General features: G+C 42.1%; 1 protein-coding gene across 2 annotated transcripts in view; it reads left to right on the top strand.

Moving 5' to 3' along the window:
• The window catches only part of Dennd5a (DENN domain containing 5A), a 92910-nt gene that overhangs the window by 57107 nt on the left and 20988 nt on the right, over window positions 1–14815 (top strand). For both annotated transcript variants that reach the window (XM_070035278.1, XM_070035277.1), the window contains 3 exons: window positions 4049–4199; window positions 5637–5730; window positions 10469–10600. In XM_070035278.1, the coding sequence (XP_069891379.1) occupies window positions 4049–4199; window positions 5637–5730; window positions 10469–10600 (377 nt within the window). The remainder of the gene's footprint in view (window positions 1–4048; window positions 4200–5636; window positions 5731–10468; window positions 10601–14815) is intronic.

Here is a 14815-nt window from a genome sequence, read left to right as displayed (position 1 = left end):
CCATTTTCATGGCAATATTTGTATTTGACACACCATGAGTAAGGGGATTTTCTGCTTATAACTACAGGTAGTAAAGCCAGAGGCTGTAATCACTTGAGTCCCTCCCTAACTATTTGCCCTAAGAGTGAGGCAGTTAATTTTTTTAATACATTTTTTATTGTGAATGAGGTAGTTAATTCTTAGCCATATGTTAAATACTGTAATATGTTTATTTTAATTACTCTGGTCTCAATTATGGCCAGAATATGTAGTAACATGGTCCTCTTAGAATCTGGATTTTGGAATATGGTATGAAGAATTAACTAAAGCTCATTTCAGGAAAATGAGTGTTTCAACATGCTTTAGATAGCTCTTTGCTTTGTTCTCAGAAACCAGATGAATATGCTTGCCATGGACATATCCCTTAACTATGTCCCAAATCCATTAGCGCAGAGCTCCTCTCACCAGCCTCATATCCCTAGACTGTAGGAATAGTTTAGACATCTCACTCATTCCAAATAGATACCTCAGCTTCTTAAACCAATCCTACTAGAAAATAATAACAACATAATATTGGAGATTTTTTAAAAATGTCACAATTTACAAGGGTATGTTTTGGCAATCTACTGCACTTGTATAATAATTTTACACATAAAGAGGTTTCTTTGGCTCATCACTATATAGACAGGTCCACAAATATTGCGAGCATGTGTTAGACTTTTTTTTTGTTAATTGAGAATGAGGGTGGGGAGAAGTAAGGAAGGCTTCCCAAAAAATGACACTGGACCTTGAACTCATAGCAAAGTCCAGAGATGGAGATTTTTTAATATGACTGTAGAAAATAACAGAATTACCATCTTTAAAATTTTTTACAATTATATTCTTCCCTGTTGTAGAGATCAAACATTGGTTCTCATTCATGGTAGGGAAATATCCCACCACTGAGCCACATCACAGTCATCTAAAACTGTCAAGGTGTAATTAGCGTATAGTAATCATTGTTTATGTATCGAAGTGCCGATTTGACCCAGTATTGCACGTTAAGCAAACCCTTTACCACTTGAGCCACACCTTCAGCCCAAGTGTTGGCATGTGCTTACATTTACAGTAAGAACTGATAAACATACCCATTACCCTAAAAAATTTTCTCATGTCACTTTTTTTTTTTTTTGTAGTCATAGGCCTTGAACTCTGGGCCTGGGAGCTGTCCTTCTGCTTTTTAACTCAAAGCTGGCACTCTACCACTGGAGCTACAGCACCACTTCTGATTTTTCTGAATGGTTTATTGGAGATAAGACTCTCACAGACTTTCCTGCCTGGGCTGGCTTTGGACCATGATCCTCAGATCTCAGCCTCCTGAGTACCTAGGATTATAGGCATGAGCCACTGGCACCCAGCCTGCCATGTCAACTTGTATTTGCTAATTTTAAACAAATATTATGATATAGTTAAATGCAGATATAATAACTGTTAATATTCCTGTCTGCTAATTTTGTTGTTTGTGTCAGTTCTGGGTTGGTTTCTGTCAATGATTTTTTTTTCCTTTCCCATCATGTGTTATATGCTATCTGACTTCTTTGCATGGCTGGTCATCTTTGATGTGATGAGTGTTAATTAACATTTAGAATTTTGGACATATTCTTATTGCATTCGTGCAAATATTCTTGATCTTATCTGGAATATTGTTAAGTTACTTGGAAATAGTTTGATTTTTTTCTGACCTTCCTTTTAAGTTTTGGTTGGTAGAATGAGAATCTTTTAGTATATTGACTAATTACTCTTCATTACTGAGGAAAGATTCTTCTGAGTTCTGTAAGCCTCCCAGATGATGAGATTTTCTGGTTTGGCAATTTCCTAGCCCTGGGAAAGAATTTGAGTACTAAGCCGGGCTCTGGTGGCTCATGCCTTGTAATCCTAGCTACTCAGGAGGATGAGATCTGAGGATCATGTTTCAAGCCAGCCTGGGCAGAAAAGTCAGTGAGTCTCTTATCTCCAGTTAACCACTAGAAAACTGGAAATGATGCTGTGGCTCAAGTGGTAGAGCTCTCGCCTTGAGCTGAAGAGTGCAGGGATAATGCCCAAGTCCTGAGTTCAAGCCCCACAACCAAAAAAAACAAAAAAGAATTGAGTACTGTTCCCTTTAAACTTTTCAGATGATTCTTTTGTTTTGTTAGAATAAATGTTTGTTTGTTTATTGTCTGTCATGGGGTTTGAGCTCAGGGCCTTGTGCAGTCCCTGAACACTTTTTGCTCACGGCTAGAGCTCTACCACTTCAAACCATGATTCTCAGGTCTCAGCCTCCTGAGTAGCTAGGATTACAGGTATTAGCCACTGGCACCTGGCTCTGAATGTTTTATTACTACGATGATGATGATGATGATGATGATGATGATGATGATGATGATGATGATGATGATGATGATGATGTATTTGTATAAAGGAGTTACAATTCCATCAGTCAAGTTATGAATACAATGCTTGGTCAGTGTCACCCCTTCCTTTGTTTTCTGAGATGATTCTCCAGCTGTTAGTTGTTGTTTTACTTGTGTGAAATGGTCAGTTACCTTGGCAAATACTCAGGATGGACCCTCTGCAAAGTTCTTGGATTTCTTTTCTTTTCTTTTTCTGGTCATGGGGCTTGACCTCTAGCTTGGGCACAGTCCCTGAGCTCTTCAGGCCAAGGCTAGCTCTTTACCACTTGAGCCACAGTGCCACTTCTGGTTTTCTGGTGGCTAATTGGGGATAAGAGTCTCACGGATTTTCCTGCCCAGGCTGGCTTTGAATTGCGATCCTCAGATCTCAGCCTCCTGAATAGCTATGATTACAGGCATGAGTCACCAGTGCCTGGCTAGTTCCTGAATTTCTGGATTCTTTTTTTTTCTGCCTCCTCCTCCTCCTCCTCCTCCTCCTCCTCCTCCTCCTCCTCCTCCTCCTCCTCCTCCTCCTCCTCCTCCTCCTCCTCCTCCTCCTCCTCCTCCTTCTCCCTCCTCCCTCCTCCTCCTCCTTCTCCTCCTCCTCCTTCTCCCTCCTCCCTCCTCCTCCTCCTCCTCCTCCTCCTCCTCCTCTCTCCTCCCTCCTCCCTCCTCCTCCTCCTCCTCCTCCTCCTCCTCCTCCTCCTCCTCCTCCTCCTCCTCCTCCTCCTCCTCCTCCTCCTCCTCCTCCTCCTCCTCCTCCTCCTCCTCCTCGTTTGGGCACTGTCTCTCAGCTCTTTAGATCAAGACTAGCACTCTACCACTTGAACCACAGCACCACTTCTGTTTTTCTGGTGATTAATTGGAGATAAGAGTCTCACAGACTTAGGGCTGGGAAGGTAGCTCAGTGGTAGAGTGCTTGCCTTGCATGCCTGAGGCCCTGGGTTCGATTCCTCAGCACCACATAAGCAAAAAGAAAAAAGTCAGAAGTGGTGCTGTGGCTCAAGTGGTACAGCGCTAGCCCTGAGCTGAAGAGCTGAGGGACAGAGCCCAGGCCCAGAGTTCAGGCCCCACGACCGGACCAAAAAAAAAAAAAAGAGTCTCACAGACTTTCCTGCTGGGAACTGTGATCCTCAGATCTACTGAGTAGCTAAGATTACAGGTGTAAGCCACCAGTGCCCAATTCTGGTACCATTCCTTATTAATGCTACCACCTTGGCTTCTCTGAGGCCAAAAATACTTGGGTGTCTTTTTTTGAACCCAGGACCATGCTCATAGTAGACAAGTCCTCTACTACTAAGATATATCCCCAGCCCCTACTTGGCTTTCTTTAACTCAGGGAGTCTACCAGACTCTCCCTCGATTTCTGTTTCTCTCCCTGTACCACAGATTAGAAACTCTCTAAGCAGTTAGCTGAGGCATTTTTAGGAGTTGTCTAGTTTGCTTCCTTTTTCTCAGAGCTACTTCCTTCCAATGCCAGATGTCTAGTGTTTTGAAGTTCATTGCTTCACATAATATATATTGTCTGTTTTTTTCTTCTTTCTGTTGTTTCAAGAAAGAAGACAAATACCAGCCCCTTCTATTTCATCTTGGCTGGAAATTTAAGCATAGCTGCTTCTTGAAAAATGTTTGACTTGATTTTTTAAATTCTCATCTAGAGAAAGCAATTGAACTACGTCTGGCAAAAATTGACCATACTGCAGTTCACCCACATTTACTTGACATGAAGATTGGACAAGGAAAGTATGAACCGGGCTTTTTCCCTAAGCTGCAGTCTGATGTGCTTTCCACTGGACCAGCCAGCAACAAGTGAGTCAACCCTGCAGATCCCTGGCTAAGATTCTAAGCTGCGGTTGTCACCTGGAGTTGGTTACCTCTTACCCCCGTACCCTCAGATTTTTTTTGTTGTGTTTGCCAGTCCTGGGGCTTGAGCTCAGAGCCTGGGCACTGTCCCTGAGCTTCTTTTGCTCAAGGTTAGCATTCTGCTATGTGAGCCCCAGCACTACTTCCTGCTCTTTCTGTTCATGTGGTACTAAGGAATCGGCACCCCAGGCTTCGTGCATGCTGGACAAGCAGTCTGTACCACTAAGCCACATTCCCAGCCAACAGTCAGATTATGAAATAAATACAGAGAAGAACCAGAGCCTGTAGACTGTTCACTTATAAGCAAGAAAATAGTTTAGAATATCTGTAAGCTCCTGTCTTCACTGTGAAAATTTGAGTTGACAATATGCTCAGGACTTGCAAAAAGCCAGGCTACAGATGGGTTAAAATCATCTCGTACTTGGATCCCAAATAGCAGCTAACTACCATTGTATCTTCAGTAAGTGATGGTTGAAATAACTGAAAATTTATCTGGCTTACTCTCCTTCATTTTTGGAGGTGAGTTATCAATGAATGGCTATGAATGGCAATTCACCAGGTGAAGTTCTTTTTTTTTTTGGTTGGTTGTGGAGCTTGAACTCTGGGCCTGGGTGCTGTCCCACAGCACTCTACCATGTGAGCCACAGCACCACTTCTGGATTTTTCTATGTATTTGGTGCTTAGGAATTGAACCCAGGGCCTCATACATGCAAGGCAAACACTCTACCACTGAGCCACCTTCCCAGCCCCCCATGTGTATGTTTTTTTTTTGGTCCGGTCGTGGGGCCTGAACTCTGGGCCTGGGCGCTGTCCCTCAAGGCGAGCACTCTACCACTTGAGCTACAGCGCCACTTCCGGTTTTCTGGTGGTTTATTGGAGATAGGAGTCTCACGGTCTCTCCTGCCCGGGCTGGCTTTGAACCGCGATCCTCAGATCTCAGCCTCCTGAGTAGCTAGGATTACAGGCGTGAGCCACCAGCGCCCGGCAAGGGAGCTATAATTTCTTGTTTAGTTACTGCTTCTCCCCACCCTCCTCCCCCGTGCTAGTTTTAGTGCTTGAACTCAGGGCTTGGGCACTAGGCGAATGCTCTACAATTTGATCCACAGTACCACTAACACATTTTTGGTGGTTAATTGGCGATTAGAGGCTCAAGGACTTTTTTGTTTGGCTTTCAAACCACAACCCTCAGATTTCAGCCTCCTGAGTAGCTATGATTTATAGGCATGAGCCTCTGGTGCCCAGCTTCTTGTCACTGCTTTTTGAACTGCACTTCCTCAAGGTCTCTGAACTATCTCTGCTGTCCACTGTTGGTTTCTCAGACAGTCAAGTTTCTCCTGTTAGTGGCTTTGGGATATTCTTAATTGCTTGCTTGGATATTTTCAGGTGGACAAAAAGGAATGCCCCTGCTCAGTGGAGGCGGAAAGATCGGCAGAAGCAGCACACAGAACACCTGCGTTTAGATAATGACCAGAGAGAGGTAAGATATCTTTTTTTAATTATAATTTATTTTTCTATTGTCAAGGTGATGTACAGAGGGGTTACAGTTACATAAGTAAGGTAATAAGTACATTTCTTGTTGAACTTGTTACCCTCCCTCATTTCTCTCCCACTTTCCCTCCCCTCATTCCCCCACCCCAAGTTGTACAGATCATTTCCAACAGATTGTCTTATGATGAGTATCACTGTTGCATTGGTTCCTCCCTTGTCCTTTGTCTCACCATTTTGTTGTTCCCCTTCTGTTCCCTAATTCAGATAACATACACACAATACCCAGGGTACCAAAATCAAATACAGTGACTACAAGGGATAAACCATAGGGGGAAGAACACACAAAAGAAACAAATCACATAGTACATTAATAACAACAACAGCTGGGCACCGGTGGCTCATGCCTGTAATCCTAGCTACTCAGGAGGCTGAGATCTGAGGATCGTGGTTCAAAGCCAGCTCAGGCAGGAAAGTCCTAGAGACTCTTATCTCCAATAAACCACCAGAAAACTGGAAGTGGCACTAAGGCTCAAAGTGGTAGAGCACTAGCCTTGAGCTGAAGAGCTGAGGGACAGCACCTAGGCCGAGTTCAGGTCCCACAACCAACAAAACAAAAAAACGACAACGAAGAAAAACTCTTGTTTCCATGTCTTAGAGTTCATTTTGCTTAGCATCATCTTATATGGTCATATGTATGTGGCTATTGAGCTATTCTGCTCATCTGCTAAGATTATCCTAGACATATAGTAATTATTGCAAATAAGGGGAACCATAACTTTGACAAGAAATGACCCTATAATCATGCTCCATATGCCTTCTCTGTACCAGTTCTTCAACCTCTGGTCCGATTCATGTATGTCAGCCATATCTATTCCCCATAAGTAATAAGTGCAGTTTGTTTTTTTTTGTTTGTTTTTGTCAGTCTGGGTCTTAAACTCTGGGCCTGGGTGCTGTCCTTTGAGTCACAGCACCATTTCAGATTTTCTGAAGATAAGAGTCTCAAGGACTTTCCTGCCTGGGCTGGCTTTGAACGTCGATCCTCAAATCTCAGTCTCCTGAGTAGCTAGGATTACAAGCGTGAGCCACTGGTGCCTAGCTTAGGTCTAGTTTTTTATTTTTTTTGTGCCAGTCCTGGGGCATGAACTCAGGGCCTACGCACTGTACCTGACCTTTTCTTTCTTTTATTCTTTTGGTCAGTATTGGGACTTGACCTCAGGGCCTGAACACTGTCCCTGAGCTTTTTCTGCTCAAGGCTAGTGTTCTACCACATTAAGCCACAGCTTGCTTCCAGTTTCCTGGTGGTTGTTAGAGATAAGAGTCTAATAGACTTTCCTTCCTCTGCTGGCTTCAGCTTGCTGAGTAGCTAGGATTACAGGTGTGAACCACCAGCACCCAGTCTTTCTTTAATTTTTAATTTTTAATTTTTGCCAGTTCTGGGGCTTGAGCTCAGGGCCTGGACATTGTCCCTGAGCTTCTTTTGCTGAAGGCTAGCACTCTATTACTTAAGCCACAGCGCCATTTGTAGCTTTTTCTTTTTATGTGGTACTGAAGAAATGAACCCAAGGCTTCATGCATGCTAGGCAAGCATTCTACCATTAAGCCACATTCCCAGCCCTCTTTTATTTTTTATTTTTATTTTTTCATTGTTATTGTAAAGGCTATGTACAGATGGGTTACAGTTACACAGGTCAGTAGAGAGTATATTTCTTTTTGGAACTAATGTCATCCCTTTCCTTTCTCTCTCCCCCCCAGTTTTTCTCTCCTGTCCTTATCCACAAATCTTATAGTTCATTTTCAACATAGTGTCTAGTGAGTACCACTACTTCATTTGTTAACCCCTTGTCTCTCCATTTCTGTGTCCCCCACCTTATCCTCCCAGTCCCTGAGCTTTAAAAAAAAATTGCCAGAGCTGGAGGCTGGTGGCTCATGCCTAAATTCTAGCTATTCAGGAGGCTGAGATCTGAGGATTGTGGTTCAAATCCTGGGCAGGAAAGTCCATGAAACTCTTACCTCCAATTAACCACTAGAAAACTGGAAGTGGTGCTGTGGCTCAAGTGGTAGAGTGCAAGCCTTTAATTGAAGAGCTGAGGCACAGCACCAGGCCCAGAGTTCAAGCCCCATGACTGAAAAAAAAAATTGCCAAAGGCTAGCACTATACCACTTGAGCCACAGTTCCACTACTGGCTTTTTTGGTGGTTCATTTGAGATAATATTCTTAGTGACTTTCTTGCCTGGGTTAGCTTTGAGCTGAGATCTCACTCGAGTATGTTACATCTTCCCTGGCCAATGTAGTAAAAATCTTACAACTCTTCTTGTATGCTTTCTGCCTCACTTGAATATTACAGTTTTTTTTGGGGGGGGTTTGGTGCCATTCCTGGGTCTTGAACTTGGGGCATGCACACTGTCCCCAGGTTCTTCCCCCCCACCCCCACAAGGCTAGCTAGCACTCTACCACTAAAGCCACAGCTCCAATTCCAGCTTTTTTTTTTTTTTTTTTTTAAAGTTTACTGGGAATAAGAGTCTCACAGACTTTACTGTCCAGGCTGGCTTTGAACTGCAATCTTCAGGTCTCAGCCTCCTGAGTAAATAGGGTTATAGGAGTGAGCTTTGGGTGCCTGGCTTAATATTAACTGTTTTCAGCAGTGGCTATTGAATTCATCTTTTTGGTCAAAATCACTGTGGTAAACACTTTGAAATATAAAGATAATAAGGAGGTACCTGTCTTTAGAATACAAAGTTAAGAATGCAACATAAATAACTTCTGTAGAAGAAACACTTGAATTACAAGTCCTCATGATTACTGGTGAGAGAGAGATCAGTTCTACTTGGAGTAATCAACAAAACTACTTGGAGAAGTCAGCAAGTATGTAAGATTGGAGAATAATAGGATTTTGGAGAGACTAGCATTTGAAGTATAGCAAATGAATGCTAGGACTAAAAACTTGATTTATGTTGTGTAAAGCAGGTCTGGGCAGAATATTTTGGATGAGTGAATTACAGAAATAGTTAGCAAATGAGTAGGAAGGTAACAATAGTCTAAGTGATAGAAGCTGAATACTAACTTCATGGGTTAGGAGGTAGGGGCAGGCTAAGGAGGCCAAACAGAATGGACAGAGTTGTGCTGCTAGAGTACATTTGGTGGAAGGGAAAAGAACAGGGTAAAAATGTTGGTCATGAACCTGAAATACTGAGATGCTGGGCTGGGAAGGTGGCTCAGTGGTAGAGCGCTTGCCTTGCATGCCTGAGGCCCTGGGTTTGATTCCTCAGCACCACATAAGCAAAAAGAAAAAAGCCAGAAGTGGCACTGTGGCTCAAGTGGTAGAGGGCTAGCCTTGAGCTGAAGAGCTGAGGGACAGTGCCCAGACCCAGAGTTCAGGCCTCATGACCGGACCCCCCCCAAAAATATGTGCAGTTCTCTATAGTGGTTTGAGTCTGTGTTAAAACAAACAATCTAAGCATATTGTAGAAAAGAAGGAAATGCAGTTGTTTTGAGTGTGCAGCCTTATTCTCTCAGCCCCTAATTTAGCAAGTTTAGAAAGAATAGGTATCATTGATATGGGAAGAAGAATTAAATTCTGCTTAATTTGGTGGAGAAAAAGATTTTCTCAGTGGTGCTTTTCAAATTTGATGAACTATATGCTGTAGCTATGGCTTTTGGTTTTGTTTTTTATTTTTGCCGTGTGTGTGTGTGTGTGTGTGTGTGTGTGTGTGTGTGTGTGTGTGTGTGTGTGTGTGTGTGTGTGTGTGTGTGTGTGTGTGTGCGTGTGTGTGCGTGTAAGTGCATGTAAGTGTGTAATTTTTTTTTTTTGCCAGTCCTGGGGCTTGAACTCAGAGCCTGGGCACTGTCCCTGAGCTTCTTGTGCTGAAGGCCAGTGTTCTACTACTTGAGCCACAGTGCCACTTCTGGTTTTTTCTGCTTACATGGTACTGAGGAATTTAACCTAGGGCTTTTTGCGTGCTAAGCAAGCACTCTACCACTAAGCCATATTCCCAGCCCCTACCCTTTGTATTTTTAATCAAAGGTAACTCTTATACTTATGGAGTGCTTTATATCAGCAAAATCATATTATCTCAGTTTTTCCCTTTGGTACAATAATTGCTTTTTTGTTTTGTTTTAATGCCAGTCTTGGGGCTTGGGTGCTGTTCTTGCTCAAAGCTAGTATTCTGTCTTTTGACAACATATTTCCACTTCTGGCTTTTTGGTGGCTAATTGGACATAAGAGTCTCATGGACTTTTCCTGCATGGGCTGGCTTTAAACTGCAACCCTTGGATCTCTGCCTACTGAGCAGCTAAAATTATAGGTTACCGGCATCCAGCTCAGAATTGCTATTTTTTTTTTGGGGGGGTGGGTCACGGGGCTTGAACTCAGAGCCTAAGCACTCTCTTTAACTCCTTTTGCTCAAGGTAGAGCACTAGCTCTACCACTTGAGCCACAGTGTCGCTTCTGGCTTTTTCTGTGATTAACTGTAGATATGAGTTTCTCAGACTTTCCCTCCCAGGCTCCTCAGATTTCAGCCTCCTGAGTAGCTATGATTACAGGTATGAGCACAGGAGCCTGGCAAGAATTTTATTTTAAATTTACTGCTCCCAGTATTATCTGAGCCATGGGAGAAGCAAACCAGAAAATGTGAGGTAGTAATGCCCTCTTCAGGCACCCATCAGTACTGGTTTTCTATGGTTTGTGTGAATGGACACAAAAGATCTTCAATTTTTCTGTTTCATGCAGAAATACATCCAGGAAGCTAGGAATATGGGCAGTACCATCCGCCAACCCAAACTATCTAACCTCTCTCCATCAGTCATTGCCCAAACCAACTGGAAGTTTGTAGAGGGCCTGCTGAAAGAATGTCGCAACAAGGTAAGCTGTGGACCCTTCTCTGTGTGTGCTATGGATTTCTTTTTAATTTTTTTGTATTTATGTAATTTACAAAGATATTTTAATTTAATATGTCAATTTATGAGTAAAATGCTTCTTGGTCATTGTCACTTTTTTTCACAATCTTCTGCATCTCTCAGTGGCTGATCATCTATTTTTTTTTTTTTTTTTTGCGGGTCTTGGGGCCTGAACTCTGGCCTGGGTGCTGGTCCCTCAGCTCTTCAGCTCAATGCTAGTGCTCTACTACTTGAGCCACAGCGCCACTTCTGGCCTTTTCTGCTTATGTGGTGCTGAGAAATCAAACTCAGGGCCTCATGCAAGGCAAGGACTCTACCACTGAGCTACTTTCCCAGCCCCCTGATGGTCTAATTTTAATGTCTTTCTAAGTTTGTAAACATAAGGATTTTTCTCTGTCTGATGGCTGCTTCTCCTATTTTTTTATAATTTCTTATTTATCCCTTATATGATGAATTTAATCTTTAATGTATAATACACTAAGTAATACTTTTTTTTTTTTTTTTGGGGTCCGATCGTGGGGCCTGAACTCTGGGCCTGGGCGCTGTCCCTCAGCTCTTCAGCTCAAGGCTAGTGCTCTACCACTTGAGCCACAGCACCACTTCCGGCTTTTTCCTTTTTGCTTATGTGGTGCTGAGGAATCAAACCCAGGGCCTCATGCATGCAAGGCAAGCGCTCTACCACTGAGCCACCTTCCCAGCCCTACTAAGTAATACTTCTTATAATTTCCATCCTTTAAGTTTACTAAAGTCTTACTTAAAAGTATAACTTTTATTAATTGTTAAGTTTTAATTCTTCTATTCCATTTCAAGATGTATTTTCTTGGTTAAGTTGGAATAGGAAACCCCTGAGATTGGGCCTCCCGACCTCCCTTTTAATTCTTCTTGCACATTAGCTTTCACTTTAGGGTACATGTTAAAGTCACCGAGGAGTATGATTATTATTATTTTTTTTTTTGGGTCCGGTCCTGGGGCCTGAACTCTGGGCCTGGGCGCTGTCCCTCAGCTCTTCAGCTCAGGGCTAGCGCTCTACCACTTGAGCCACAGCGCCACTTCCGGCTTTTTTCTTTTTGCTTATGTGGTGCTGAGGAATCAAACCCAGGGCCTCTGGCATGCAAGGCAAGCACTCTACCACTGAGCCAACTTCCCAGCCCCCGAATATGATTATTCTTAATTATCATTTGAATTTACTTTTTAGTAGAATCAACAATATCAGCATATCATAATTTTTAGGGTAAGTCTGCTAACTTAGTCTTTATTACATCCTTTTTACCAATGAAATGAAAAGATTTTTCTGTATTTTCAAAGAAGTATTTATGTTTAGGGAGAAATAAGATACTTTTTTCCTATAGAAACATATTATTAATATTATTGTTATTTTGGAAGTTAGATTTTTATATCAGAAGTGATTTTATTTTCCCCTTCAGTACTGGTGTTTGAAACTCAGGGGCTCCTGCTTATTAGGCTGTTACTGTGCTCTGCCACTTGAGGCATATCCACAGTGCTTTTTTGTACTGGTTATTTTTGAGATAGGGTCATCTTTCTTTCTAGAGTGCAGTTAGCTTGTAGTCAGCTTCTTGTAGGTTTATATTTTTAGCTAGGCAGATACGCACATGTTATCATGCTCAACATTTTCTGTTGAGATGGAGTCTTGAGGATGTTTTTCCTGAGGCTAGCCTGGAAGCATAATCCTCCTGATCTCAGCCTCCCTCTTAGACTGAATGACATATACACACCATTGGTTGAGAACGTGACTCAGATGTGTCCTTGGTTTGTCTTTGAATTGTGATCCTCCTTGTAATCCTGACTTTACCTTCTGAGTAGTAGAATTACAGATATGAGCCACCAGCACATTGCAGAACAGATATTTTATTATTTTATACATATATAACTTGAAAAATAATATTTAAATAGTTGTACAAAGGGGTTTCAGTTCAACATGACCGTTTATGAGTACAGTGTATCTTGATTGAGGTCACCCTTTCTTTTTTTGGGGGGGGTCCAGTTGTGGGGCTTGAACTCTGGGTCTGGGCGGTGTCCCTCAGCTCTTCAGCTCAAGGCTAGCGCTCTACCACTTGAGCCCTAGTGCCACTTCCGGTTTTTTTCTTTTTGCTTATGTAGTGCTGAGGAATTGAACCCAGGGCCTCATGGAGGCAAGGCAAGCGCTCTACCACTGAGCCACCTTCCCAGCCCCTGAGGTCACCCTTTCTATCCTTCTCCCCATCTCTCCCAATCTTATCCATTCCCTCAAGTTACTTGGTTCCATTTTCACATATGCACATTGACTTCATTCACCTGCCCATTCTCTCTCTACAGAAATGATATTTTAAATTCAGGTTTTAAAAATTATCAAACTACTCTAGAGTCATTGAGTTCTATGATTTTCCCTGCACTGTTCTTTTTTTCTATCCTTAGAGAATTGATGCTACACTTTTTTTCCAAAGAATATTCGTCCATTGTCTTGCCATTTGTTCTCAAGTTTTAAGATAGACTCCTAGGCTGTGACAGCTTCCAGTGTCTAGTGCCTGGCTAAATGATGACTAATGACATCCCATTTTGTGACATGCTACTGTATAGGAAAATGTGCATCTTAGGACTGAAGAAATACCATAAGTAGTTTCACATCACAAAGCATTGACTAGCATGTGGAGCAATAGGAACTCTTATGTTCTTGGAATTAGAAATTGGTATAATCACTTTGGAAAACAGCATAGCAAGTAGATATTGGTATGATCACTTTGGAAAACAGCATAGCATTATACAGCAATTCTTTTCCTAGGTGTATTCTCTAGAGAAACTTTGGCAGTGTGTCAATTAATTGTAACTTTTGCAATGTGACAATTAGTTTAAGAATAATATTCTTTGTAATAGCCCAAATCTAAAACACTAAGGGCCAATCAGTAGGATAACCGTTAGCGGAATGCTATATAGCAATGCAATGGAACCACAGTGTCCATCAACTTTGAATATCACAAACATAGAGTGAAAAAACAAATCATGGAAGAAAAACATACAGCCAAACTGTATTATTTTAGGAATACAAATACAGGTACTTTTCTATAGTTTCATTGTGTATGTTATCATTTTTGGTGAGAAAGTGATTGGAAGAGGGCCTCAATGGTTAGAAATGGACAGTGTTTCCTTCCTTCCTTTTTTTTTTTTTTCTTGGTTAGTTGTAGGGCTTGAACTCAGGCCCTGGGCATTGTCTCTGAGTCTTTTTGCTCAAGGCTAGTGCTCTACAACTTTGACCCACAGTGTTACTTTCAGTTAATTGGAGATAAGAGTCTCATGGACTTTCCTGCCCAGGGTGGCTTTGAACCGATCCTCAGATCTCAGCCTCCTGAGTAGTTAGGATTATAGGCATGAGCTACTGGTGCCTGGCTTATTTCTTAACATAGTTCTCTACACACACACACACACACACACACACACACACACACACACACACACACACACACACACACACACACACACACACACACACACACACACACACACACACACACACACACACACACACACACACACACACACACACACACACACACACACACACACACACACACACACACACACACACACACACTGTGTGTGTCATTGTAAAAAAAATGAAAAAAAAAAACAAAGCAGTAGAACACTGGAAAGAATAATGAGTTAGTTTTTCTTTTTTCTTTTTTTTTTTTGGGTCCGGTCCGGTCGTGGGGCCTAAACTCTGGGCCTGGATGCTATCCCTTAGCTCTGCAGCTCAAGGCTGGCACTCTACCACTTGAGCCACAGCACCACTTCCGGCTTTTTCCTTTTTGCTTATGTGGTGCTGAGGAATCGAACCCAGGGCCTCATGTATGCAAGGCAAGCGCTCTACCACTGAGCCACCTTCCCAGACCCATGAGTTACTTTTTCAAGCTAGCATTAGGGCTGATTTTTTTCTGCTTTTAATTTATCAAAATTTATAACATAGTTAGATATTAAGAATTTGTACTAAAAAGTTCAGGCTGACTTGGGTTCAAATCTGGATCTGCTACTGTTTTACTATGTAGTTTTGGGGAAATTACTTAAGTTCTCAATTTCCTTATTAGTATATTGAAAATAATAATAATACTTTTCTCTTAGAATAATGTTACGAGGCTTAAATGAGTTAATGCAACACAGTACAGTCATGACACATACTTAAAAACTGGTTATC

Source organism: Dipodomys merriami, unplaced genomic scaffold, assembly GCF_024711535.1.
Source record: "Dipodomys merriami isolate MVZ:Mamm:240054 unplaced genomic scaffold, mDipMer1.0.p SCAF_25, whole genome shotgun sequence".
NCBI classification, from domain to species: domain Eukaryota; kingdom Metazoa; phylum Chordata; class Mammalia; order Rodentia; family Heteromyidae; genus Dipodomys; species Dipodomys merriami.
The sequence above is the reverse complement of the archived record's forward strand: the minus strand, read 5'-3'. Positions and strand labels throughout refer to the sequence as shown.